Raw genomic sequence first — 27,458 nt, forward strand, 5'->3', positions numbered from 1 at the left:
TTCTCCCTCCCGGTGCTTTTATTTCTGTTTTGTTATGGTGTGGTGTCCTGGTTTGCATTTGTCAGGGAAGTTCAATGATTAACTGTGTTGTTACTGGCAATTGCAATCGGCTGAGCAGAATGAGAACTAGAATATTAATCATCAGGAAACGGCAATACAATGTCTCTTCTGCTTAATAAAAGCAAACCCCCAAGCTATTGTTGTTCATAAAAGACAACGTGTAAATAAAGGGTAGTTATTACAGAATAGTAAATACATTTTAACATTATGTTTTTTATTATTGTCTGGCAGCTTATATTCTATTCTATTCTAAAAGTAGACACCCCTACACATTTTAAAATGAGCAAGGGGAAAACATTTATTTGGTCTTTGTAGATGCAGTAAAGTTAAGTACAAGACAGCTTTTTCTCTTGGCGTCAATGTCTCGGTTCATATGTGTGAGCGCAGCTGTTGTCAGGCCATCTTTGAGTTAAAAGAGGAAAGAAGAAAAAAGACCTATGTAGCGAGGAAATCCCCTGCAGTTCGCCAAATCCAAGGCAACAAATAGACTCTGCAGCAGTCAGTAAGCCACTCTCTCTCTTTGAATGGCACAAGCAACATGAAATTGCTCCATTTGATGATAATTCTAAGAGATTAAGAAATTAACTGAACAGAAACATTGTTAAAATGCATCCAATGTCCAAACATACCATTTTGAAATGCTCTTTTGACATCTTGGGGAAGTTTGTGCTGTGGTGCTTTTCGCATAAAATAGACTGAAGTTCGCGTATTTCAAAGCGGTGGCCTCCTCAGAGAGAACTCTGGGTGTTGCGTCAGACTTTGACTTTTATTATCTGCAGTCTCTGTTATTAGAGCGGCATCACAATGTGGCCATGAAAACAAGCCACTTACCGAGCTGCATTTATTGTACTGTGTGAACGAGTCGGTGTACTTTAGAGGTCCTCGGAACACGTTTCTCGAATGCTGCTCTCTACATGTCACATTTCTGTGCCCTCCTCTGTTCACCGAGCTTTGTTGAGATGCATTAATGTGCACAGCGCTGTGTGCATGCTGCAATCTGCTGTGCAGGATCAACTAAATGCATTCAGTCTTTTTCATGTCGTGGTGTTACTCAGTTTAGGCAGGCAAAGTTGGACAAACACCAGGTTGTATTCAAGCTCAGCGTACAGTATCAGGCCATTTTATGGGAATTCCCCAACCCTCACATTGATTGCTCCCCCCCTCGTTCACCAGTTTCCTTAAAAAGTGCCTCACTCCGACACAAGCTGAATGTGTGGGTGAGTTGTTTATTTGTTTTTCCCATTTGAGGTGTATAGAAAAAGAGCATATTAGATACACTATCAGTATTTTGTGGCATTATCTTGTCTAGTTTTAAGATTTTATTCAGGGCCGGTTGAATAACTTTTCACTGAACAAGGCGTTGTTGTTCTGTGTTTTGAACATGACGTGAGAGGCAAATGTAACTAAATGTAAGATTAATATCGGAACTCTGAACCAGATAGAAAAGCTGAGAAGTCTTTCATTTTTTGCCATATGGGGTATTTGCCTGCTAAAAGAAATACTTTGTTGGTAGATATTTATTTTAAGACAAATATTGAGGTCAAACACATTTTTAAACAACAATACCTTTGTGTATGTACTTAACCGCGGTGTCTTGGTCATAGTTTCAATTTTGAATTAAACTAGACACAAAGAGCCTGTTGGAGTTGAAGCCTATTTGGTCCCAGTGCACGTACTCCACTTTTATTTTGCATATTGATAGAGACTTGAGCTAAAATGCCCCTGTGCTGAGGCCTCGAGATGACTAGTCGCCTTACAGAAGCACATTTTTTATTAAGCACCACAGAAATAATGACTATCAGCTGCCGTTTTCTGCTGTTGGAGATGGGGAACTGGACTGTCCTTGCGTCTCAGCAGGGTGGGGTGCATGCTGTGTACTTGTTACGATAGGCTTCAATGTGATTTTTACCCTTTTCTACATGTAATCTGCTCACTCTTCTTTTATTTGTGCAATGAGGAAAAATGCTTTAAAATACTTTTTTTACAAAGTTGTTTGTCCCAAGTAGGTGGGAGTACAAAACAAAGTGTAGATTTTGTTACCCACTGTTGGCATTTCCTTTGTCCTCTGGCTTTTGTTTTTGTCCACCGCCCTTTATTAATTTGGCACCTATTAACAAGGTCAAAGTGTTCGGTGGCACACAGTTTGAGCTATTTGTTCTCTCTTTCTGTTTGTTCTCTTAAGCCAGCTGACAGATTTGTCTTGGAACACAGTGACACTTTTAAAGTGGGTTTTCTGGTCAAGGCTGGCCCACATACCATGTAGTTTAAAATAATAGTATGTGTTGTTTTGTTATTGGTGTTGTTTTGATTGAAGTGACACTGCAATTTAATCTAAAAAAGTTTACTGCTGCATTATGAGGTACCATTTTATATAGACTATTATCTAAACTATTGCTAAACGGCTTTCTCTATTATAGCATAATGCCATAACTTTTTTGTCTTGAAAAGGAATAGAAAAAATAGGGTTTGAATGGTGCAACACAATTAGGAAACTAGATGTTTCCTGTGTGCACAACACAGGACCTCCCAGGCTGATCCTCTAACATCTAAAGTTGTCCTCATTATCTGTGTGGTCATGCAGCAGTACGTTTTACTTGTGTGTCATAGGCTTTTTGGTAATTAATTCAATTCATTCTTAGTCTTAGAAACCAACAATATTTGTTTGCCATGAAAGTACCATTGCATGAATCAGTCTCATTATAAATGGTCATAAAATGGAATGGATCAGAAGTAGTTTGTGCTTCCAGTTAACCAAAGAATGATCTTTCCAACTACGTATAGCAGATTACCCGTTTGTTAACTCCCACAAGATGTCACTATTGCTCTAAATAGTTCATTTTTGGTCAGTCGAGCCTTAAATAAAGTTCAAAGAGCTGTGGCACAGTGATCCTCAACAAACCTCTCTTAACATAAGACTAACATTTAAAATACAAAGTACGAGTCAAACGTTTGGATACACTTTCTAATTTATTTGAATGAGACAATGTGACATGACATTTAAACTTCCAAACACAGTCAGAGCCTAAAGGAGTCCTTTATGGAATTGATTTGTTGCTTGACTGACAACTGAACAACAACTATTTTTATAATGGACTTATTGATGGACTGACTATTTATCTAATATAAATACTAAATGTATTGCTTGTGCATTACTTCCATAAACCTACTGTGCTTAGGTATTTGGAGCATCCGTTGTTCAAAGCAGACAGTTTTTAATGTCAAATTGAGCTATTTGGCCATTTTTCAAATACTTTTTTAATGTTGTATTTAATATCCTCACAATTATCCTTAATTGATTGATGGAGAAAAATAATAGCAAAAAAATGTGTTTTTCTTTTTATTGCATTATCATATTAAAGATCTCACAGCGAAATATAAGTTGCCACATATTTCTTGTTAATCTATAGTATGAACGTAAAGGGTTCAGTGTAACTTGCCTTATTGCTTCCTAATTCAGAGGAAGTGTCTGATGCAATAACAGAAACTCCCACCAACCCCTTTTCTAAATTTATCAATGGAGGAAAAAGTAATTCTTTGAAAAAGGTGGGTTTGTCCCTGGACTACAAAGTGTGAGTTACAGTAGGTAAAAAACAGAAATATTAAGCAATTTAATTCAAATCATTAAGACATTAAATAAATTGGCTAGTTTTACTCAGCAGTCATTGTGTCATATGAGCCGTTTTTGTTATATATTATAATTCATGAACATATTAAAAAGTCCACTAGGATTCATTCTTGTAAAATTCATATAAAAATGTAAAGCATTTTCCTTGTGTTTACATCACGGCCAAGTGACTCCTGTTGGTGTCCCGCTAACAGAGTGCTGCACGCGGATTGGTCCGCCGGGCTGTCAATCAATCGTTGTTTACATCAAACGAGGTGGAAATTCCCGGGTTACAGCACAGACCAGTAGACCACTTCCGCAATAGATGTCTGGGCTAGGGAGACGAGAGGCCACTGCGAACTGAAAGGTATCCAGACAAAAGACACCTCTTTGTTCTTTTGTTTGTCGCTTAAGAACGCTTTTCGTCTGACTTACGGCATCCATGAAAGTATTTCTAATGTGTAAAAAGAGAGGAGCTCGTGGCTTCCTGTCCCGCACTGTCATTTAGTGTTAGCTAGCCGTGAGCTAACGAGGATGTTGCTAACAATTTGCATGACAACAGCGAAAACTAATATTAGCCTTCTTCAGCCAATCAATGTAGCTATCGTTTGCTGGATTGTGCTGAATTTGACACTTGACTATAGATTAGATGTTTGTTTGCAGGATTCACCGAACACACGTTAGATTTGTGCTCTGCTTTTGTCCCTTTTTCCCCTTTGGATATGAACGATGTAACGCTAGTTGTCATATTTAGCCTCAAACGTTAGCATATTCTTGCCATACGTTTCCCTGTGGTAGAACTATGGTGATAATGGAGCTGCTGTCTCTTCAAAGCTGTCCGCTTAACCTCATTTCCTTCTCTGTTCCTCACCGATAGAGAGCACTTTGCTCTGCCATGAATGATAAAGTGAGGAAAGCGGTGTTTGTAGTAGCTCAAAGTACAAATCTGCACAGCACGACCGAGTGAATGGTATGGATTTAATCTGCGATCAAGAAGTAACCCAAACACCCCTTTGTTTAATTTCTTATTGTTTGTCATATTTATTACTGGTTCAAGGTTATTTCTAGTGTAGGACAGTGGGAACCAAGAAGTACATTTAGTCACACTACCAACCATTTAGTCAGTGCTTCTGCTCAACTATCCTCTCCACAAACGGTCTGGTGTCGACATTTGACGTTGGTTGCTCTCATGCTGTTTCTAAAAGCCGTTGCATATGATTACCACACCTTTTAACCTGGGGATCAAGTGTGCCCGTTGTGCCACTGTTCAAATTTGCTTCCTCTCATTACAAAGGGTGGAGGAACATAAATACTCAGTCCAGCAGCTTTGTTTGCTGTAAAGTAAAGCGCCCACAGTCATTTGTAAGGTCTTTGATCCTCTACTGAGAAGTATCTGGTACTGTGTGTGCACACTTAACTGAAAATGGCTGTTGTTCTCTTCTTTTTACAGTTCAGAGAACCATGTTTAGGAAGTGAGCAACGGCGATGGAAGGGAAAGGCCCGTACCGCATCTATGATCCAGGTGGGAGTGAGGTCAAGGCCAGGGACGAGGCCGGAGGGGGAAGCAGCTATAGACAGCTACTGGCAGAGAACAGCATACTGAGGGAGCGGATGAAGGGACTTAAGAGCTTAGGTAGGTGCCCAAAGACAGCGCGGTTGCCTTAAAGCTGACGATCGAGGGCTAATGCCAGCTGCTCGTTGGCATTTCACATCTGTCTGAACATTTGAGGATCTTTTTTTTTCCACACCCATGTGTAGAAATGTCAATAAATTCATTATTAAATTTGAACTTTACTTGCCCACAAAGTCATAATATGGTGTATGTCATTTTAGAGTACATTACTTAATAACCTCTCAAAATATATAAATGCAGAAGGGGAGCTCTTGTTTTGCAAATGTGTTGGAATGTAGTGAAGCTGGACTATCTTCATTGGTAGTTTGTTGAAATCCTTGCACACAAAGCTTGTGACTCACCGAAAGGAGTGCTGCCTGCGCATAGTTCATCACAAGTTGTGTCTCATTCAATTTGATGTATCTGCTCTTGGCAGTGTTTGTTTAGAAAGGAAAAAATGTTAGATGCTGTACACTGCTGATGGACAGAGACAAGATCTTTCTGAAACTTGCAGGTGATTTACTGGAAGAGTCTCAATCGGAGGCATTGAGGCTGCGGCAGCGAGTGGAGGAACTTGTGAGAGACAACGAGGCACTCAAGTCCTCCAGCTTCGCAGCCAGTCTGTGTATGGGAGGACCCATTCATATTGAGAAACAAAGTAGGCCTCACATTATTGATGGTAATTGTTCATTTTACTTTATTAACTAGATATTTTTTTCAACGCTGCTCTACTTAACCTAACCTTGGTTTTTTTGTTGCTTTAGGTAAACACTGTTTACACCCGGCTGCAGAGCAGAAGGAGGAGCAAACCAGCTGTTTAGGGAAGACTCTTCAGCCGGAGAAGCCCAATGTAAGTCATTTGCACTGTGAGAGAAACAACTTTGTGATGATTGTAAAACTGAGAAGGCTGGGGGGGGGGTGTTTATTTCATTCTTACAAGTTTATTGATTTATTGAGTTACAGTCACTGCGCCGTGTAAAAATGCCTTGCTTTCTTTTCTGTTTTCCAGGAGGCCTCCGAGTTTGAGGTTGTGAATGTAGATGGGAAGAGTTCTGACGCCTTGACTGTACGTACCAGACTTTTCGTGACACAAAATTCAACCACGGGAATTCAAAAGAAAGAAACGCTTTAATTTGATCAAACTTTGTGTTCAGAATATCATTTTGAGGAATATAATTGGGCTAAACTTGCCTCTTTCATAGCCATTGCCTCACATTGGGAACATATCCTTGTTGAGGTGACTCACCAACCAACTCAATACTGGTAGCTCCAGCCTGAGTCAGCCGGGGGGGGAGTCCAGAATTATTACTGAATAGAATTACACCCCTGATTCATTCGTGCACTATGTCCTCGGGGATGTGTTAATAGGACCCTGTGTCAACAAATATTTCCTGTATACATTTAGTGTTATGGCTAGCCTGTTGCAAAAGCATTACCACAGGCAACTTTATAGTGGGAGGATTATAAATAGATGAAACGGGAAAAACCGGTTTGCCTTCACAGATTAATTAGCTTCTACTTTTCCTAAAGATAGTAGCACAATGACTTTTCAGTTTGTTGATCTTCCAGTCTTGGGCCGGTTGAAATACATTGCGCGATGAGTCAGCCCGAGCGGGAGGCCACACTGACTGTTCTCCTTTCTTGACATCTCCAGGCCCGGTCGGTGGCGATCACAGTCCTGCCTCAGGAGAACCTCGAGCTAGCCAGCCAGCTGAAGAGACTAGAGAGCTCCTTCAGCATATTCGCAGAGGAGTCCAACCCGAACCAGCTGTTGGCTCACCTCGGTCGAATGGCTGTAGAGTTTCACCACCTTTCCTCTAAGGTCCAAAAGAATGAACAGAGGACTTCCCTCCTACAGGTATGCAACGCGCTGACTGCCCGATTCACATAAATGCTACACGATGACTTTAATGACATGCCAGATTTATGGATCTGATTAAATGATGATTTAAATGCTATATTTTTTTTTTTCTCAGTAACTAGCTACACTCTGCTTTTTGTAAAAGGACCTGAGAGCTATGAGCTGTCCTTTTTTTCATTCTTGTTAACCGTAATAACTTGATAGGTATTACACATTTCTAAACAATGTGACAAAATGGCTGTAGGCAGTACTAGTGGAAGGGCATCACGACTCATGAAACACAACACCGATTTTTATTTACAAAAGTCCAAAAATAACGCAGTATTTGCAGTGACTTAGTCATATTTTTCTCGCATACTTTTCTCGCAAAATCGTCAGTTTGAGCACTGAACAATTGAAATATAGTACCATGCTTATGAAGAGTGCCAAATAGGTGGGAGAGCTGTACACGGTCTCCTACACACATCTTCCCTGATACCACCGCTTACCTTTCGTATCAAAGGAAGCTGCTTTCTGCTCAGTGTCTCCCTGAAGATTTTAAAGGCAAATGTTGATTTCATTATACAGACCGGTGCCAGATACTGTGATTTTTGTTTTTCTAGACTCTCTGTGAGCAGCTCAGACAGGAGAACAATGAGCTTCGAAAGAAAATGGAAGAAGACCATCATATCAGGAATCAGGACTTGGAACTGCTGAGGTAATGTTTTTCTTCCTCTTTTATATTTCACAGGTCTTTGTGATGTTTCTGCTGGACCACAAACTGTATTGTCAGTTAGGTGAAAGAGAACAGATTGTGAGATCTGCAGCATATTCCCTACAAATACTTTGCACACTTTGTGCCTTTTTATCTTCTTATTTCTTTTTTACTGTGAGACAATATTGTTTCTCATTACATTTTTGAATGTATTGTGACTAAGTCCCCTGATAAAGTGTGCATAACGACAACCTACACAGTTTTCACTTTGTCTTGGATGTTGAATTTTGTTCCATACTTTCACTTTTCATGGGGGATTATTTCACAGCTTTCTGTTGGCTAAATTGCTCTCAGACAGTATTGTAGGTTCTTCCCAAAGGATATCATCAAGCGGTGCAAAAACTCTGGGAAGGGACTTTGCTCACGGACTATCATTTTCATTTTCTTGCCGTTTCAGGCAGGAGAATCAAAAACTCAAGGAGCTTGTTACTGGCGCAGCAGCAGTGGCAGCAGCAGCAGCCGCCGCAGCGTCATCTGACACCGAAGCTCCAGAGGCCAAAGAGGAGCCGATGAAGGAGGAATCGGCTGCTGTGAGACCCAAGATGGAGGCCACCACACCACAGAAGGTAGATACAATTAAATGACATAGAAAGACGATCACTTTCAGTATCCTCATATAAAAAAAAATCCTTAATTATGTGCCATTAAAGGCTTTCTCAATCCACTTGTGACATCAACATCCTCCACTTATATACCCGGTGCGTGGGCTTCGAGTTATGGAGGAATGTTGTGGATTAAGAAAACTTTTGTGTGCCCCCAGAGTGGAAAATCCGGAGAGAAACCCCCAACTAAACCTTGTGATGTTGAGGTGTATGAAAAGAAGATCAAGCTTTTGGAGAAGCAAAGAAAGGATGTGAGTCTTTTTTTTTCTTTTTTCTTTTTTTTTGCTCTAAATGCTTGTCCGCTTTTGCCATTGGGGAAAATCTATGTGTAATTTGTTTCCTATATGTTCAGTGTCATTTGTTTCACTTTCTGGTGCCGCTTGCAGGTACTGGAGGTGAACAAGCAGTGGGACATTCAGTGGAACTCCATGAAGTCACAGTTTGAACAGAAAGTACGGTAATGACTTAACAGCTGTTGTGATTGGTGTGGGAAGACATCGCTGTGTCCTCCACTGATAGAGAGCTGAGGAAGGAGAGTTGATATCTAATTCTCTCTGAATTCCTATTACAAACATTTTAAATTTTTGTCATTTCAAATCCATTTTTGTTTTAATAATGAGATTACCTCTTCAATAAGGTGCAGAATTATTCTAGACAGTTTTTGGCTTTAATTTAAGGATATTTCAAAGACCACCTCAGCCTACCGGGCTTGTTTTTTTAATTCAAGGCAAAACATTTAAAAATGGTTTAAGAATGCATGGAGATGTTTATTTCGTACATGAAGTATCCGTCTAGCATTTTCCCTAAACCTCATCATTGAAAATAAATGTTTGTCCTTATGTATTTGGCTCAAGAAAAAAACAACCCTTTTTAGCATGTTTCGCATTACGCCACTGGAATAATGACAACCGTTTTTCCATGACCATTAAAGTTGACATGCTTTTGAAATGACAGATGGCAGGGATTTTGTAATCTGGAAATATCTTAAAGGAACCGAGTGTGCATCAGTGTGTAGTGAAGCAGCCGTGTGTGTTTTTGTATATGCTTGTCCAGTGGAAAGGTGCAATCTTGCAGTAGCTCGCTATCTGAGCATGCTTACCGCACGGCCTGTCACACCTCAGTCAGAATTCCCCTCACCTCTCTGGTACCCGCTGACTTCCTCTCGTGGTGCAGTCAGAGGGCAGCAGAGACACACAAATGTACACACTCTCACACTCATACTCACACACCTACGCGTATGCTCACCCACAATCAGGAAGCAACCTACATTCAAAATTTGTTCACACTGCGACACCATGCAGCCTTGGGTTTAGACCACACAACCCTAGATATATATTCATTTGCGTCACAAGATCTGTTCATTTTTAATAAAAAAAAAAAAAAAAAGAACTGCTTGTACTTGCAGACGTGTCCTTGTCACTGTGGTTTAGCTTATTATTTCAAAACCTACAACAACAACAGATGTTTAGTTTTACCTCAGATATCAGCTTTTGGTTGGTGGATTAAAAAATGGTTGACGTTGTCACTCAGATCACAGACCTCAGACAACGGCTGGCTGAGTCCCAGAAAACTGTGCTTGAGCTGGAGGCCGAGCGAGAGCAGAGGCAGCGCGACTACGACAAGAAGCTGCTGCTGGCTAAGTCAAAGATTGAAAATGTACAGGTGAGGGCACGAGGTCACAAAGCCCACGTGAAAAATGTCCAAACCAGGCCACAGATAAAAAAAACAAACCACAAAAGAGCGAGGATGAACTACAACATTGTTTTCTTTTTTCGGTGTGTCTATTTCAGGGAGAGAAGGAGTGCCTGAACTCTGAAACCACTGAGTTGAAGCAGAAGATTCGCTACCTGCAGGATCAGCTGCTGCCCCTCAGCAAACAGAGGGAGTACCAGGAGAAGGAGATCCAACGCCTCAACAGGGTGAGTGTACTCGGCTCTCCGCTGCTTCTGCGACTCTTCCACAGAGTGTTGCTTCTTGTGTTTCAAACTTTGTTTTGGCTCATTTCAGGCTTTAGAGGAAGCCTTAAACCTGCACACCCCTTCATCATCGCAACAGCCACCTGGTCAGAGTAATTTTGCCGATGCAGCCAATCACCTGAAGAAACAGGAACTGCTCACTCAAATTGCCGTACTAAAGGAACAGGTCAGACATGCAACGAAACGTACCTACACGCACACAAGGGCTCTGATGCAATCTGGAAGTGATGGATTCATCTTGTATTTAGTTATCAGATCATTTATGAGCTGATTTTTGCTCCACAGGACCAATAACAACATCACATTTGCCAATGATAACTACAGGAAAGGAGGAATAAATATCTCCAACATTCAGTTTGTCCATGCATTTCCTCGGCTGAATTGAGTTGTTGTTTTGTACTTCAGGTGAAGATCTTCGAAGAAGACTTCCGAAAAGAGAGGAGTGACAGGGAGCGAATGAACGAGGAAAAGGAGGACTTGAGGCGGCAGGTTGAGAGACTTCAGGGTCAGATCACTAATTTGACCAATCAGGTAAGCTGATGTGTGTGTTTTCCCCTCCCATATGTGGTATGATGAGGAACCCTTTAAGCAAAATGGTAACGAAACGTCTCTCTAACATGCAATTTGGTTTGTGGTTCAGCTTCACCAGGCACAGAACGAGTGTCAGAGAGAACGTACGGAGCGATGTAAGCTGGAGAGACTGCAGATGCAGCATCACAAACAGGTACTGGCTGCTGCTCAGCTCTGCGCCTGGTAGTGTCGCAGACAAGTTGACATTTAAAAATGAAACCTTGCCGTCAGCCTGGAGAGGGTTTTTTGGGCGTGCTCTCGAGTTCTTCAGGCCAGACTTTCATTGACAGTGGCTCTACAAAGCTGTGTGACGCATCACGCAGTAGGCTGTGACTTGTAGTAGACCCTGCTGACGAGCGCCCTCTTGTGACAGAATGCTGTCACGTAGATGCTGAGTGTAATCGGTTCATAGGGCCCAAATGACTCTCAAGAGCCTCACTCAAGCCAGCTTGTTTTTTTTTGGTGCAATGGGGACCATTCACATGGCTCAGTGGGAGGCAGGTGCCGTAGGGTTAAAGGTCAGCGCTGGCCCGTGCCACGACGGGCCCACTGCGTTCGCCGGGGGGGGTAGTGGCCGGGCACTGATTGGGGATCACGTGTGTACTTGTGATCCCTCGTAGGGGCAGCAGCAGAAAAGACGTCCCTCAGACCCCACGTCAGGCTCAGTGAACGGCCTGCTGAGCCCTCCCTACTGTGGTCCCTTTGTGCAGGTGGGACCGCAGGGCCCCGAGGGCTGGCCCATACACTTCCCTCCCCGGATGCCCAATGCAGCAGGCGCCACAGCCGCAGCCGCCGCAGCGCCGCCCCCAGTACGAGACTTCCAGCCCGTTGCCGCGGTAAGGGTCCTCTAAGGCCCCTCCTGTCTCTGGGGTGACTCTGGTTCTTTGAGCAAACTGGGCCCTCTTCTCTTTCTCGCTTCCGCTCCCCTTATCCTTCATGGAGGGGAAACAAGCAGTTGTAATTGGGTCTTGACTGTAGCTCCACCTAGCCACGCTTGCACTCAATAACCATTGTTAGGCTACGGCAAAGACGCGACGGCAATGGGGGATCAATGGGTCTCTGAAGCCACTTCAGCTAAGGTGTTCCTTCCTCTTTGCTCAGGGCTTTCCTTGGCAGTCGTCATTTCCGCAGCCGAGAGGCACCAGAGCAGTAGGAGAGAGCTCGAGACCACCACCAGAGAATGCAGGTATGATACCAGTACAACACTGTTGCAGAAAGGATTCAGCCGGAGGAACTCTGTGTCTCCTTATTGTCAACAAAATGCCATTGAATTGCAAAAACTTGCAGGCGTCGGACTCTCATTCTCTACATTCTGTGCTTAACCACATAATAATACTCATTAGTATGAACAAACACTATTCTGATCATTAGATTGGATTCGTTGACTACTAGGTATTGCCTACCCTTTTTTTTATTTTATTTTTTAAAAATTTTTTTACCTTTTCTACAAATCATCAACTGATTTGACTACACCACACAATGGCTGAATGTTTACGATATTCATTACAAAGAAAAGTCTGACTGTGGAGATAACGTATTCTTATTTCTTTAATGCATGTGTAGATCAGACCGCAACAACAGCCGCTGCCGCAGCCGCAACTGCCGCCGCAGCCGCAGCAGCAGGATTTGGAAAAAGGGAGCGACAGAACATTGACCCTGGAAAGCACTAAAGCATCACCGCACCCACCAAATGGAGTCTGGGTAGTAGCATGAAATCAGTATGTTTTTGAGTTGACAAGGTGTGATTTGATCTATAATTTTCCTACTGAACTGTAGATATCCTATTGTAATGTTGTTTATACTTGCGTTTTATAAGGCTATTTGTGAAACACGTTATTCTAAATATATACATTAAATATTATTTAGTTGGGGTTCTTATTAGGAACTGAAGTCATTTATTAAATAGGTTGGAATAATTTCCATTGTTCTTTTTTTCCAGAAAATATACCTACGTGCTTGCATCTCTGCAAATCATTAACAATCTGACACTTGGCTGGTTACTTGTAGAGTTACAGGAAGCCATTCCCCAATATGAATAAGGCAACATATTCTCATTCCAACAATGGATGATTATTTAGGTACATTGAGTCACAGAATTTACAATGTGAATGTTGATTGATTTGAGGATTTCTTCAGTACCATCGATATTAGAGATCTCCCATGCGTGTAACTGTTCAAAAGTGGTTTTTGAAATACAAAAATTTGGGGGAAATGCATTTTACTGCCATCATACCAAAACATAATTGTGATTTGATAATTTATTTATAACCTTGATAGTTGCATTGACTAAGTGTAAATCATTGTCTTTGAGTAATGCTGTTCTTTCTATGTTAGTGTAATCCAAATATATTGTAGCTATTGACATTGTATGTTTGTATCAGACACAATACACAATGCAGAGTACATACACAGCCTTTTTTTTTCCCCATGATGATGGACCTAATCTCATTAAACACAACACTTACTACGACTTGACCACAATTGATTTGACCACTAATTCCGAGTCTCATACTCATCTTGCTGCATCGTGTACCACAGTTTAGCCCCAACATCCAATACTTAGATATCTACAACACCTTTTAGGCAGTAGCGATGGAGAGGTTGTATTCTGTGCATCTGCTGCTGAAACATTGAAATGTTGCCCAAGCAACAGATGGAGGAAGCGAAGCGTTCCATCAGTACTTTGTGTGGGGGGGTGGATCCAATGTTACAGCAATACAGGTGCTCCTGGGAGAAACCGGCTCTCTGGTCACTCCAACGACCGGTGAGCTGTTGTGACACAGTCAAGTGCCCCGATGACACCGGATCCACCCTTCAGCTGGATGTATGTCACCATTTTCAAAAGGGAAGATCCAATCGGTTTTCACTGAATACCCACTAAGATAGTAAAGGGCTTTTTAAAACGTGTGCAAAAAGAATTGGAAACCACCGTATCTAACAAGTTGACTTTCAGGGAACAGAGTCCTGATGGTTGAGAGCAGAAGTGAGAAATTAGCCAAATTGCACTTTGAAAGGTATGCTGTAATTACTGGCAGTTGTATTTTCTTGGTTTATAGCCCTTTTCCTTTTTTGCTATAGGCAAAAGCACATGTGAGACTTTTTGTATTTGACTGGCTTAATAAATCTATTCTAAATGTCTTCTAGCATCTTACCTTGCTTATTCGTGTCCATTTTTATTGCATGATAGAAATGTCAAGGCCACAAATTAACTTAATCATGTCCACTTTTCCATTGGTTGCTTCTTGATTTAAAAAAAAAAAGAAATTTTCTCACATTTGTATGTTCTCCATGATTTATTACAGGTAATTAACATTTAGGGTGCAATGGCTAACAGGTCCTGGGCTGAGAAGATGACATGAAGCTGTGGGATCGCAGGACGGCTCGAATGCACTGAAGAGCTGCCCTGAACCCCCCAGACTCCGAAGAGGCACCACAGAGTTCCTGTTTTCAAGCCTCTTCTTCATTCAACATGCCATCTTCGAGTGTCACGATCCGTTAACATTACTCCCGACTGTTTTACATCACAATCTCATTACTGATACTCCCGTTAAATGGGAAAAATACAGTGTGATGAATCACAACTGCTGCGTGTACAGCTGGATCAGATGTTTGTGGATGTCCGCTTTGACCTCAGAGACGCTGACGCTCGGGTGCCACCTCATCACCGGCTTCCCGTCCGGACCCACCAGGAACTTTTCGAAGTTCCACTTGATGTCGCTGAGTTTCATGGGCCCCCAGAACAATCTGGCGGGGTCTCCGAGGAGGTCTCCGACTGGAGGGCAGGAGCTCTGCGTGGCAGAGAACAGCGTTATTAACGAGTGATGTTAGAAAATATGTACTTGCCTTGAGTTGTAAAAAAGTAACCCCATATTCTCTATTGTAATAAACTTAGTGAGAACGTTAATGGAGAGTGTCCAAAATCAACGAGCCATTTATAGCATTTTACAGCTAATGAGTAATCTGTGTGTGCACAGCTGGAATACGAGGCTTCAGGGAGAAAGAGGCCACCTCTGTTGGCATCTGTATCACACACAAAGACAACGACGTACCTTAAGGAAAGTGAAAACCTCTTGCTCGTCTTTTCCATTCACATCTCCTTTCTCAAACAGCGGGAAGTTTGGAACAAATCCATTGCCTGGTCGGACATGCCTGGAATCCAAAGAGGGCAGCTTATCAGTGGACATGCGTCTGAGCGCTTAGTGGCTCGGGCAGCTGCCCTACATTCACTAGGAGGTGAGGAAATTAAAAAACTAAAGTATGTTGCCGTGGCTTCGCTCTACGGAACGTAAGACAGTCATTCAATGAGTAGATAGGGAGGCCGGCCGTATTGGCAAATTGTGTTTTCCCGTTTTAATGAAGCTCTGTTGATTGAGAGGATTTAAGCAAATTCCTCTCTCCCCCTTCGAAGGCTCTAATGTTACAGCGCGTTTACAATGTAAACTGTTGTGGGCAGCTATTGACTCCAACGTAAGGGTTTCTCAGGTTTCGACATCCCCACATTGCTCACTTTAGACCGGGCAGAATTTCGTGGGGTTGCCCCGGTTCTTGCTTCCCAAACTGGTTGCAGGGAAAGCCCAGAATAGTTAGGCCCAGTGGCTTCATCTGCTCGTGTAGTGCATTCAGTTCTGACGAAGGAAAAGGAGAAAAAAGGGGAAAATGTATTGAGATGGAGAAGATTTACTTCAACACAAAACAGTGCTGCCGGTCCAACGGATTCTTACCCGCGTACTGGAAGGTGTAACCTCAGTACGTGGCCACGTTGATGAAGAGGACACTCCTGCCCTTGAGGTCACTGAAGTTCACAGTGTAACTCTCGTTTAGAGTCTTTGCATGGTAGTTGTAAATGGTGCCGTCTGTGAATTCACACCGCTGGGGAGGAGAGGGGGAGCGGTAACCACAGGTTATGTATGTTGGCGCGTACAGACTCTATAGCCAAAGGTGGGCCTCGTTTCAGTTTGTTTCATTATCGGTGGGTAGTCATTTTCAAAACAAGTAGATGACAACGTGTTAGTTGAGTCCCAAATATATTCCTGTAGAACCGAATGCTATTTATAAACGCACTGAGAAATGTTGAAACGGCCCGATTATTAACGAAACAGTTGTACTGTCGGCGTGACCTTGGTGTCTCCAAGGCAATGTAACCAAATAGGACAGCTGCTACCTTCTCCCCCTCCATAGATTACACGTGTTTTGTTACGTGAGCGAGGCCACTGACATCTGCCCCACTTAAAGACTTTGGGTCAACAGAGCAGCACATCTGCCACAAATATCTCCTCTGTTGATGCAGAACGCTACAGAAACTGAATCCCATCCCTCCCGTCTCTGCTACTTGGCGCTTGTAAAATCAATATGCAAGTTTTAAAATCCCTTTCCTCAATCACAAAGCCCCAATTCATTGTATCTTAAAAGGGGCTCGTACAACGTTACTCCACTGGATTGCTTCCTAACTTTATTCCTTCCCCTGTAGTCTTTGTGCTTCCTCGCCTCACAGTTTTCTGTTTTTGGTGGTTATATCTGGAACGCGGTTGTTCCTGCCGTGGTCTTACCTGACTACGTCAATATTACTAGTCGCATTGCCGCTACTGATAGAGTTGCTCATTTTTGTCATTGTTGTTCTACTGTGTCCACTGCATGCGGTTATTATTAGTATTTCTTTGCTATTTTTTGACCCGTGTGTGTGAGAATACTTTGCTGTGTGTGAACGAGGGGTTGAAGGCTGTCTGTGACGTCCTACTGATAATGTTTGCTCTTGCATGCACGTCGCTTTGCATTAGAGACCATCATTTGCCATTATTTAAAGCATTAGATGAAGTCAATGCATCGCAATGTAGAAAGAAAAAAGGGGTTAGACCTTTCCTAATGTGGATTACTAACTCAAATTCGGTCTGGTATTGTTGGGACAATACCTGCCATGCCCATGAGACATGACAGCTGTTGCTAAATACAAGTCTATTACATTATTTCCTACCACTTGTTTCCAAAATAAAAGTCAATTTACGACAGAACGCGCGTGCGGGGGACAACTAGTTTACAATTCAGGTTACGTCATAGATCTCAATCAGTTATCAGCTCGTTTGAGGTTGATAAAGCGCCGGTGTGAACGCTGACGTCTTCTGCTTTTAGTTTATGTGCGTCACGTCTGTCTAACTGGATACACGCCGTGCGTGCGTGCGTGTGTGTGTGTGCGCGTGTATCAACAGGTGGCCTACCTGTGTGAGTGGAGTTTCGGCCCCGCAGGGTCGCAGCAAGCCGAGCAGCAGCAGCGTTAAGAAGGGCCGCATCACGTCGTCCTTCCCCGACACGGCGGCGACTCGATGTGAGCGTCCGTCCGCTTCTCCCGCAGGATGGTTTGACTCCTGAGGGAGGAGGTGGGGCGGGGAGCCGCACAGCTGGCTGAGATGACGCCCTCCGCTGGCGTGACGGCGTAGTACACGACGGGAAGCGTTTGAGCGTTGATTAATGCGTCTATGTTCATCTGCTGTCTTTAAAAGTCACTTTCTATAATCAAGAAAAATCTGCAGAAAAATACAGCGAATATAGTTGAATGTGTCTGTGTGTGTGTCTCACTCACTGAGATTGAGGAAGGAAAAAAAGTGTGTTGACATTTTGACGAATAAATAAATACGCAACGATTAACGCCACGTTCCTGACAGGAGGAGAAATACTTGGATGCCATGGACCATTTCTCCTCTCTGGGTTCAGCCGTTGCCATGGTGAGGCGGTACTCGGCCACGTGCCCTCTGAGTGGCCCAATCCACTTCTGCTTGAGCCCGTCATAGTCCATGCAGTGTTCACTTATCTTTCACAAGGCCACATCCATATGTGATGTTGTTATTATGTCGTGATCCCGAGTTCACCTACCCTGCTATATAGGAGTAAACTTCCAGGAAGAAATCACAGCAGGGATATTGACTTATTAGATAAATAGAGGTACATTCCAAAAAACAATTATTTTATATGTTTTTAAAACACATGAAAATGCACAAATAGTTGGTATGAAATGGATTTTGAGATATTTGACTTGAACAGACTCCTCAAACAATTCATCACCTGTCGCAGTTTAAATATTGTATCTTCTCCTTGGTGTCATTTAGAGACACATTTGCCGTACGGCAAATGTGCCAATACAGAACGAAAAACAAAAACATTAGTCCCCTAAGTAACGTTAGTAACGTTACCTATCGTACACATCTGGGTTTAGGCTGGCAAGTGCAGTGTTGACCACACGAGGTCGACATTGAGCTCATTGTGTTCCAGACAACTACCGGTGACATCGACAATAGCGGCGGCGCAGCAAGTGAGCCCGTCGTCTCGTCGGAGCTGTGCGGAGATGGCGTCTCTTCTGCAGCCAGATAGAGTTGTCTATCTGGTTCGTGGGGAGAAAAAGATCAGAGCCCCTTTATCTCAACTTTATTTCTGTCGCTATTGTAGCGAGCTACGGTCTCTGGAATGTGTGTCTCACGAGGTACGTGAACGTTTTCCCTTACTGTCATCAAGCTAACTGTTAGCTTCATTTAGACGGCAGCTACTTTGTTGTTAGCCGGTTTGCTAGTAGCTTTGACAGATAGGTGGGCTCAGCCCGACCACTTCACGCTTTGAATGGCTAAGCCGCTTGTCAATCAAGTGTTTTTCCTAAATCCCACTCCTCTCATTGGTTAGGAGCGTCAGTTTAACTTCCGCCGGAGTTAGCCTCATTTCGAGCGCAGCATAAATGAGTGGACAAGCTAGCTAGCTAGCTAGCGCCTGCTACACTTTGAGTTATACGTTTTAAGTATTTACCTGGCTCCCAAAATAAAGAACGTGGCCGACATGTACAATCCTATTATTACAACATTAGTTCACCCGGGGTACGTCACTCAGTTTCAAAATCCATCATGTTAACGTGGCTCACAGTTATGGACACCACACCCAGAGTGCTGTTAGCTCTTTCACATACTCTTCTCTCTTCACATACATTCACATATTGCGATTTCAGATCACTAGGCCGTGATTTGTTATTGTTGACGTGATCGCTTTTCATTGCAGCTCAGGCAGTAAGACACGAAGGTTGTCTCCTGAATTAAAGCTATTCCGTTTAAGATGAGTATGCGCCGTTTGACTGACTCCCGTCTTGTTGGTGGTAATCAGGTGGACTCTCACTACTGTCCAAGCTGTCTGGAGAACATGCCATCAGCGGAGGCTAAGCTGAAAAAGAACAGGTGAGCCCGAGGTGCTCATATAGTCAGTAAAGCAGGTCACTGCTGACTTTGTAATTTTCCGATCTCCCTACCTCATCAAATGATGCTAATGAAAGTAATTAATATCCATTCCTGATTATGTGTGCTGTACTGTTCTGCAGGTGTGCAAATTGTTTTGACTGCCCGTGTTGCATGCACACGCTGTCTACCCGAGCCACCAACATCCCAGCGCCTCTGCCTGACGATCCCACCAAGACGGCCATGAAGAAGGCTTACTACTTGGCCTGCGGCTTCTGTCGCTGGACCTCCAGGGATGTGGGAATGGCTGACAAATCCGTTGGTGGGTGCAGACGTAAATAACATGGAAGTCTCAATGTGGCCATAAGTATTTACAAAACTTTAAATAACGGTCGATGTTTCTTACTAAGTCCTGCTTTGAGTCCAGCCTTACTCCTTAATTCAGCACATGTACAGGGCTGTTATGTTGTATATTTGTTTCTCATGGCTTGTGATTTTGGTGAATTTTGTTGCAGCCAGCGGCGGATGGCAGGAGCCAGAGAACCCTCATACTCAGCGGGTGAGTTTGCCCCCTGTGGTCATTTATTCTCACGAGTTTCTCACATGCTTCCTGACTATGAAGTACTTCTTTTTGAATAGATGTGAATAACTGACACCAACGTATAGCTGCCAAGAGGCAGAAGTTTTCTCTTTAATCCCCCATTTCTGTTTTTTACATTTTATTTAACAATTGTGATGGTTAGGGGGAAAAGAAAGGACCTTCTTTGTTCAGTTTTCATTTTATAACCTTCAATTATTGAAGGAAAGCTTTTTTAATGTTTTTTTCTTTAACGTAAGAAACACTGTATTTTTTATTATACGTTACTCTTGTTTTTTAAATTTAAATACGGGAAGTGTTGGAGACAAGTATCTGAAGGCAAAGTTTGGTTTTCCTACAGATCAACAAGCTGATCGAGTATTACCAGCAGCTGGCCCACAGAGAGAAGCAGGATAGAGATCGGAAGAAGATGGCCAGGAGGAGACAGTGCATGCCTCTGGCGTTCTCGGTACCTTACTTCCTATGAGCCAATTTGCGCCTTTCAAACACACTTCCATAGCATTGCTGTTCCTTTTCCAGCGTTGAAAAGCTGTCGTCTTACTTTAAGCTGTGACAAAACCTGCGGGAAGAAGAATCGATGATAAACTGCATTTAAGAGATCCATTTGATAACTAAATCTCAATAACACTACCAATGACACATTCATTATCCGTGGGGATATTGTTTGATTAGCAGACATTGAACCAAAGCAGGAGCCGATAACTAGCTGCTTGGCAGTTTAGTTAAAGCGCAATATTCACACCATGTCTACACAAAATTATATTTATTTGTGTAAACGATTTTTTGATTCCTTTCAAAAAGTTTTTCAAGCCTATTTAAAAAGTGTCAAAACTAAAGAAGAGAAGCCTGCTTAGTCTGTGTGAAAGGTCAACAATTGAAGATGTGTAAGTTAGTTTCCCCCCGTGTGGACATGGTTTTTGTGCTTCTTAGCTTGTTGGCACATGGTTGTGCACCTTCTCCTGTTGTGTAGCAAAAAACATCTGTCTTGCTGTTGTTTTCCATCACTGATGCATTTCTGTTGCTGTTGCATGCCACCAAATGCCACTGATGTTTGCTGAATTGCTTTTGTTTCACCTGGTTCTTTATTCTCTCTTTTTTCTTTGCATATGCACTCTGATATTTTGGTTTTTGCCCCCCCCCCCTCCCCAAAGCAACACACTATTCATGTGGTGGTGAGTTGTATTTTTCACAACTTGGATAGTCTCATCTTTATAGTAGCACTGTCTTCATCTCCTTTCATGTCTAATCTGTAACTGAGTAACCTCACAGATCACATGAATGTCTCCTTGGGTCACTGAGGCAGAGAGACGGACAACGGGAGCCTTTGTGTTGACAAGAGTGAGAGAAGAAACGGAAGATTTAGTTTGAGTCTGTGGAACAAGATCTAAATATTTTCATACTAATTAAGTCGTGAACCCTCAGTCTGTCTGAGTTGATTCTCTATCCTGGGCAAAAAAGGCTCCTGTTATTGTCTCTCACCACAATAAATATAGAAATGTTGTTTGCTTATTTGATGTTTATTTAAAATAACAAAGACGATTTATTTCCATTTTAGTTGTTAGTTGTCGTATTACACCCACTGTCTTTGGATTAATAGCTTGTGTTAAAAGTAGTCCTGTAGATGACTGTAGATTGTGTAATTTCCTAAATTGTCCAGTATTTTTTTTTCACTAGGCGGAATGTCTGATCTAGCCACCTCACCGCCCCCCTCACCGCCCCACTAACTCCCTCCTAAATTCCCTTAGGAAAAATATGGCCTTGGAACCAGACTGCAGAGGCAGAGGCCTGGAGCTCCCATATCAAGCCTGTCAGGCCTTTCGTGAGTGGACTTTGTATCATAAACGGAGAATTACTGCTTTCTCTTTCTTTCTTTCTAAAATATTATTGGTGACTGAAAATTGACTTGTCACCATCCATCAGCAAAGGTTTCGTTCATTTTAGTGTGCGTTAAAAGAGCCTTGAAACCCCACCTGAGATACATGGGAATCCGTCACACGGAACTGCTCGTCACCGTAGTTTTTCTCACTTTGTAGTAATGCCGTTATGAGCGATCAACATTTTTATATTAAAGCACCAGGATGCATTCAAGAACCCTGCTTTTATGTCTGAAAACAAAGTAGCTGACAAAAGGCACCGTATTGACAAAGTATGCTGTCCGATCTAAGAGACGCACACGTAGAACAAGCCCAGACGTGATGGACACGATTATGCAGATTCGGTCTCTTGTCTCAGAAGGTTCCCCTTCAGTAGCCTAAAGGTTCCACTGACAACACGTCTCTTCTCAACTGAGTAAGGATGCAAGAAATGTGACATAGCTGCTGGAATGTTATAGAGATTACCTTTCCACCTTAAGTAGTGTCAAGTCCCACTACTGGAAGTACAAAACAAGTCTAAAGCTTTACTTTACGTGGAGTGAAACGTTCTGTGGCAATGTCAGACAGACGTCCGCTATTTGCAGTTAATATGTCAACGTCCAAAGTCACCTTTAATGTTGATATGTTGGTACGTGTTTGTGACGGGAACTCTCACTGTGTCGTTATTAAACTGCGTCGTCATGAGAGCGGGTTGCTGACGGCAGTATCTGTGTCACTTCCCCAGCCTGAAAGAGGGCGAGGAGCAGAAGGACATCACCATCGAACCTGCCCCGGCCCTTGATGAAGTGGAGCCCCTGCCCGAGGACTGTTACAGCCGGCCCATCAGCCTACCGGAGGGTAAGCGCTTTGTTCGGAGCTCGCTAAGCGGTAGGAGCGATGTGCGGTGGAATCTAAGCCTCCTCGTGTCCTTCCAGTGACCACGCTGCGGCAGCGGCTGCTGCAGCCTGACTTCCAGCCCGCGGGGGCGTCCCAGCTCCACCCCAGGCACAAACACCTCCTGATGAAGCGCTCGCTGCGCTGCAGGGTCAGCACGGTTTCACGCACCCGTGTTCTCCTTTTTGATGACAGGCCGATCATATTTTTAACTAATTTACTTTCTCTGTTTCCTCCTTTCCAGAAATGCGAGCACAACTTGAGCAAGCCGGAGTTTAATCCTACTTCGATCAAGTTTAAAATACAGCTAGTGGCTGTGTGAGTATTTGCTCATCCGATTCCATCTAAACGCGTGTCTTCATGAAGATGCTGACCATTTTATGTTCAAACTCAGGCTTGGGAAATTATCCATGCAAAAGAATCTTAATCGTAAACACGTCTAAAGGATTATAACCCTATAAAACACACATCTAGAATGGTGTCCATGGAAACGAACAAATGAGTAACTCGATGCGGCACAAATAGCATGTGTTTCTCATGGGCTCATCAGGAGTTGATGGTCTCTTGTGTTTTAACTGGTGGTGGATGTTGTTGAACGCAGTTAGTAAGTCTGAGTGTAACTGTAGTGATCCTTCCTCCCGCAGGAGTTATATCCCTGAAGTGAGAATTATGTCCATTCCAAATCTCCGGAACATGAAGGTCTGTGTGCACTGGTTGGAATGTGTTGTGTGTTGTCTCGCCGTGTACTTACTCTATTTACTGTTGGGTCTGTAGCAGTCAGTGCAGTGAAACCCAGCTAACTCACCACTAACTAACGTTAAGGAGACTAATTCCTTATTTTTTTTCCCCTATTGTCTGCTGTCCCGGTTATTAACCCGAAACCTGTGGGGTATATTGTTTCAAGACGCGGTCGGCACAGTTTATCTAAAAAAAACCAACACGACAACACTTGATTCTCATATGTTTATTGAGTTAAATTATGCATTTTATTGTGCTCTTTTAGAGATATTAACAAGACCAGTGCTTTTCTAAGTGAACTTAATCATCTCGTCTTTCTAGGAAAGCCAAGTGCTGCTGACTCTGACCAACCCAGTGGAGAACATCACCCACGTCACATTGGCTCCTTGTGAGGACGACGATCCTGATGACATCAACAGCACAGCTAAGGTATTTAACAGCAAAATAAAAAGGATCAGACCGTTGGGTTAAATACGCGACACTTTCTGACATTGACTCTATGATTTAAAAAGTGGTGATGTGAATTCTAGCCGGAGTGAATCTCTCTGGACAAATTATTAAAAATGATCCCACAACTCTGCAGCCCAGATATTTTTAGACTGAGCTGAAAGCCCAGTGAACATTGAACCTAAATGTGTCAGCTGGTCAGAAACCTTTCGGTAGGAAGATGATTTTGCAGGCTGCAGATTATTATTAGGCGATGATATGTACGGGTTGTGTGTTTCTCCACCTGTTTTAGGAGCAATTCTGCACCACATGGTGGCCAAGTGTCACTGAATGAAGCTTTAAAGAGAGCATCATGGCTCAAAAACAAAGTGCACGAAATGTGCACAGTCACAGATTGCGCCAGTCGTCACCACCTGCCCGCTCATAAATATTCCATATTATATCAAGCAGTATTCCTGCGCGCGAGGTGGCCCGCTCATTCACGCCGCCTTTTCCGTATGGAGCGGGGAGCCTTACCGTCGCCTTGAATGCAGAGCAGTTGGGCTCTGTTTCTACTTCCATCTGTCAGCTGTTACAAGCGCAGCGTTGCCGCGGCAAACGCTTTCGGGGACCACGGGCTGTTTGTCTCTCCTGCGATGAAGTCATGGGCCGGACTGTTCCCGGTCGACACGCAGCGTCTTCATGACCCATTTACTCCCGCGAGTGCACTCCGGTCATCCTTCTCGATCTGATGCTCCATCACCCGGAGGGTGGCGTGAACCAAATCTTGAGCTCATTTTTAAGGTTTAAACTTGTATTTGGGTTTCTTACTACAACAGTCGTGGACATCAAAATCTCACCCTCCTATTATAGCGCCCCTCTCCATAAAGCCAGTCTGCTATGATTGATCAGCGGCTTTAGTTCTTCCGCCTCTACGCTGTCGTCGTCTTCACAGCATCATTGCAGGCCAGACACGGACTCGCTTCTATCTGCGGCGTCACGCCCGTATGATTAAATACCACCGTTTCTGAATACTGGCTGTACGCATTTCTCCTGAGATCGAGCGTTTTACAGTAACCATAAGACATCTCACTCTCTACATTGGACCTTTTTAGATTGTAGTAATCAGAATTATTAAATCAATACATTTGATAATAATAATGCATAATCTTTCCAATGTGTTCTGTAAAACAATAGCCACATTAATATAAATATTTAGAAAAATGTGAAAGCCTTCTTTACTCCAGACATGTGTGATGACATTAGAGAATATATATCACCCTGTTAAATTTGTCTCTTTTCCATCTTTGAAAAAGATACGCAGATGTAAATATGCAAATACTGGCTCTTGAAGTCAGATTTAACAAATTGATTTTAAAACTTCCCCCTGGTGACAAACTGCACGTTGATCATTCCGCACAGTGAGGGACGAACATCACAAGTGAAGCTACATTAAGCAACACAAATGTTTTAGTTGGGGGTTGTTGTTGCTCAAAACGCACAAATGGCATTGGCATACTTAAAAAACAGAGAAGCTGTGACATTTCAAAGCTAACTTTACTCATCCAGAACTTTAAAATGTTGCCCTTTTCAAACTGTTTTTGTTGTTTTAGGTCGTGGTTCCCGGCAAACAACTGGTCTTGGCAGGAAAAGACGCCGCTGCAGAGTATGACGAACTGGCTGAACCCCAGGACTTTCAGGACGACCCCGAGTAAGTAAACACACACACACACACACACATACACACACACACACGTAGTGGATTGATAGTGTGAGGTAACGCTCGGCCTGATCCCTCCGCTCTTTCCACAGTGTTGTTGCCTTCAGGAAATCCAACAAGATTGGTTTCTTCATCAAAGTGATCCCTCAGAAAGAAGAGGACGCGGATGTCACCGTGTCATTTAAGATCCGACACGACTTCCGCAACCTCGCGGCCCCCGTCAGGCCGAGCGAGGAGGGGGGAGCCGCCGCCGCCCCCGCCCCCGCCGAGTCCATTTGGCTGACTCACCACGTGGAGCTGAGGCTGGGCCCGCTCGCTCCCTGAACACGACTGCTCCGGTGGCCATCAAACAGTCCTAGTGTTGAGTTCTTTGAAGGATTTCTGTGGGATGAATTTAATTTAAACGTGATTTCTGATTTTGCTTATCGATACGTAAGACCCATCTGTGGTCTGCTCGGCATACAGCTGTTTCCGGAGTTGTAGCCATCGGGTGGAGACCGCAGCGATCGCATGATTGCCCACTTTGTGAAACTACATGCAACCATGGCTGACCGGCCGTAAAGTTTAATTTCTGTTTTTTTTTTTTTTTTGTTCATGGAAATGTGACTGTACACTGTATTCGGTTGCATCCTCGCTCTCCTCGGCCCAAACACTACACCGTCGGACATTAAAAAGCAGTTCTAGTGTGTGACAGAGCCTCATGTGGAACCTTATGTATTCACATTCCGACGTTTGGATTCGCCTCTTCTGTTGATGTGTTTCCTCTTTCCATCTTTATTCAGTGTAATTTAGTCATCAAATCTATTGTTTTCTTTGGAAATATGTTTGGCCTTAAAAGAAGTGTTGGAATACTTGACCCCGTTTAGTCGGTGTCTCTACAGTGTTACATGCCAGCCGAGGAAACCGTTGTGTTGAAAATACCCAAACTTTAACGGCAGTGTACATACAATTACTGATTAAAAGAATTATGAGATTTGATTTAAACCCTGTTTTAAAAATGTTTTCTCACCCTGCTGTTTTTTTTGAATGGCAAAGTATTTGTCTTATTCAAAGGGTCAGCCGTGGATTTCTTTTTTTGTGTACAATATTCTTATATGTGGAGAACATCAGTTCAAGTTGAAGTTGAGCTTGTTTAACGTGTATAAAACGGTAGACTCTACCGGGTAGAGAATAAATGGCCGATGGTCCGAATCAGAAATCATATTTGAGATTTAGTCCCAATAAGTCCTCACCGGGCAGAAAACGCATGCCTGTGTTTTCAGCTTGTGTATCCTCGTGCATATCCATTTCTGCAGACAGTAATATCTTATTAACTCGCATGCTTCAGCTATAGCAGATATGGCACACGGGATCCTCTCCCGTTTTCTGAACGTTTTACTATTGTCTCAAGTCAAACCGTAACCAGCGCTGCAGATCACATCACAGTACAAAGTGTTCACTATTTCAATCTTTGACAACACTATCATTTTTTTTTCAGATTTAGAAATGTATCTTCCTGGTTTGTAGAGCTCACTGACCTCGCCGCCAGTATATATTGTGTGTTTGTAAAACAGCCTTACAGCACAGTTAAACTTACAGTACAGGCTAATAAAATCACGTGATACTGTACAGCACTCTTGACTCTTTAATCTTGTGGACTGACATAACTTTCAAGGCATTTGGGAGCTTTAATCATAAATAAATCCCACAATATCTGTCAAACTGTCCCTGGGCCTTGTGTGGTTTTCACTCTCACCCCAGGAGGGCGCTGCAGGCATACCGTTTTTTGATAATCTTATGGAAGAGAACCTAAGCAATGTATGATCTTCAATTGTCCTACAAGCCGAAACACTGTGCCTGATTCTAGTAATGATTTGACAGAGATCCAGACAGAAACATTGAAATAATAATCCAAACAAAGCTCACTATTAGTTTATATCAAGCTGTGAGTCGTGAGGATAAAATGTCTACCTGGCTGAGTAGCTACTACTGGAATGTGCGTTCCAACAGATACCG

The 27,458-nt window shown here is 43.0% G+C and overlaps 3 protein-coding genes across 15 annotated transcripts; 2 read left to right on the top strand and 1 right to left on the bottom strand.

Moving 5' to 3' along the window:
• The first annotated feature begins 1,135 nt into the window (after positions 1-1,135).
• tnip1 (TNFAIP3 interacting protein 1) lies at positions 1,136-14,177 on the top strand. Of its 12 annotated transcripts, none has more exons than XM_040173822.2 (19): positions 1,257-1,277; positions 3,880-4,031; positions 5,115-5,297; positions 5,791-5,934; positions 6,041-6,126; positions 6,286-6,342; positions 6,931-7,134; positions 7,740-7,834; positions 8,289-8,457; positions 8,652-8,744; positions 8,880-8,945; positions 10,024-10,155; positions 10,284-10,412; positions 10,501-10,635; positions 10,875-11,000; positions 11,110-11,193; positions 11,660-11,875; positions 12,141-12,225; positions 12,603-14,177. In XM_040173822.2, exons 3-19 carry the CDS (start codon positions 5,150-5,152, stop codon positions 12,707-12,709), a joined length of 2,076 nt encoding a protein of 691 aa, XP_040029756.2. In that variant the 5' UTR covers positions 1,257-1,277; positions 3,880-4,031; positions 5,115-5,149; the 3' UTR covers positions 12,710-14,177. The 12 variants fall into 12 exon arrangements, with proteins under 12 accessions (XP_040029755.2, XP_077958443.1, XP_077958442.1 ...); XM_078102318.1 differs by having other exon boundaries at positions 11,750-11,875; XM_078102315.1 differs by having other exon boundaries at positions 1,258-1,277; positions 5,791-5,955.
• A 136-nt stretch (positions 14,178-14,313) lies between these two features.
• gpx3 (glutathione peroxidase 3) lies at positions 14,314-18,261 on the bottom strand. The gene is made up of 5 exons (XM_040172831.2): positions 17,249-18,261; positions 15,761-15,908; positions 15,547-15,664; positions 15,089-15,188; positions 14,314-14,827 (listed from the first exon to the last, which is right to left on the bottom strand). Exons 1-5 carry the CDS (start codon positions 17,318-17,320, stop codon positions 14,615-14,617), a joined length of 651 nt encoding a protein of 216 aa, XP_040028765.2. The 5' UTR covers positions 17,321-18,261; the 3' UTR covers positions 14,314-14,614.
• dctn4 (dynactin 4) lies at positions 18,128-27,071 on the top strand. Of its 2 annotated transcripts, XM_040173854.2 has the most exons (14): positions 18,128-18,504; positions 19,167-19,237; positions 19,378-19,556; positions 19,750-19,793; positions 20,173-20,280; positions 20,984-21,004; positions 21,578-21,651; positions 22,431-22,543; positions 22,621-22,730; positions 22,824-22,897; positions 23,224-23,278; positions 23,639-23,746; positions 25,357-25,454; positions 25,556-27,071. In XM_040173854.2, exons 1-14 carry the CDS (start codon positions 18,370-18,372, stop codon positions 25,785-25,787), a joined length of 1,422 nt encoding a protein of 473 aa, XP_040029788.1. In that variant the 5' UTR covers positions 18,128-18,369; the 3' UTR covers positions 25,788-27,071. The 2 variants fall into 2 exon arrangements, with proteins under 2 accessions (XP_040029788.1, XP_040029789.1); XM_040173855.2 differs by lacking the exon at positions 20,984-21,004.
• The last annotated feature ends 387 nt before the right edge of the window (positions 27,072-27,458 follow it).

This window comes from Gasterosteus aculeatus, chromosome 4 (assembly GCF_964276395.1).
Source record: "Gasterosteus aculeatus chromosome 4, fGasAcu3.hap1.1, whole genome shotgun sequence".
Lineage (NCBI taxonomy): Eukaryota > Metazoa > Chordata > Actinopteri > Perciformes > Gasterosteidae > Gasterosteus > Gasterosteus aculeatus.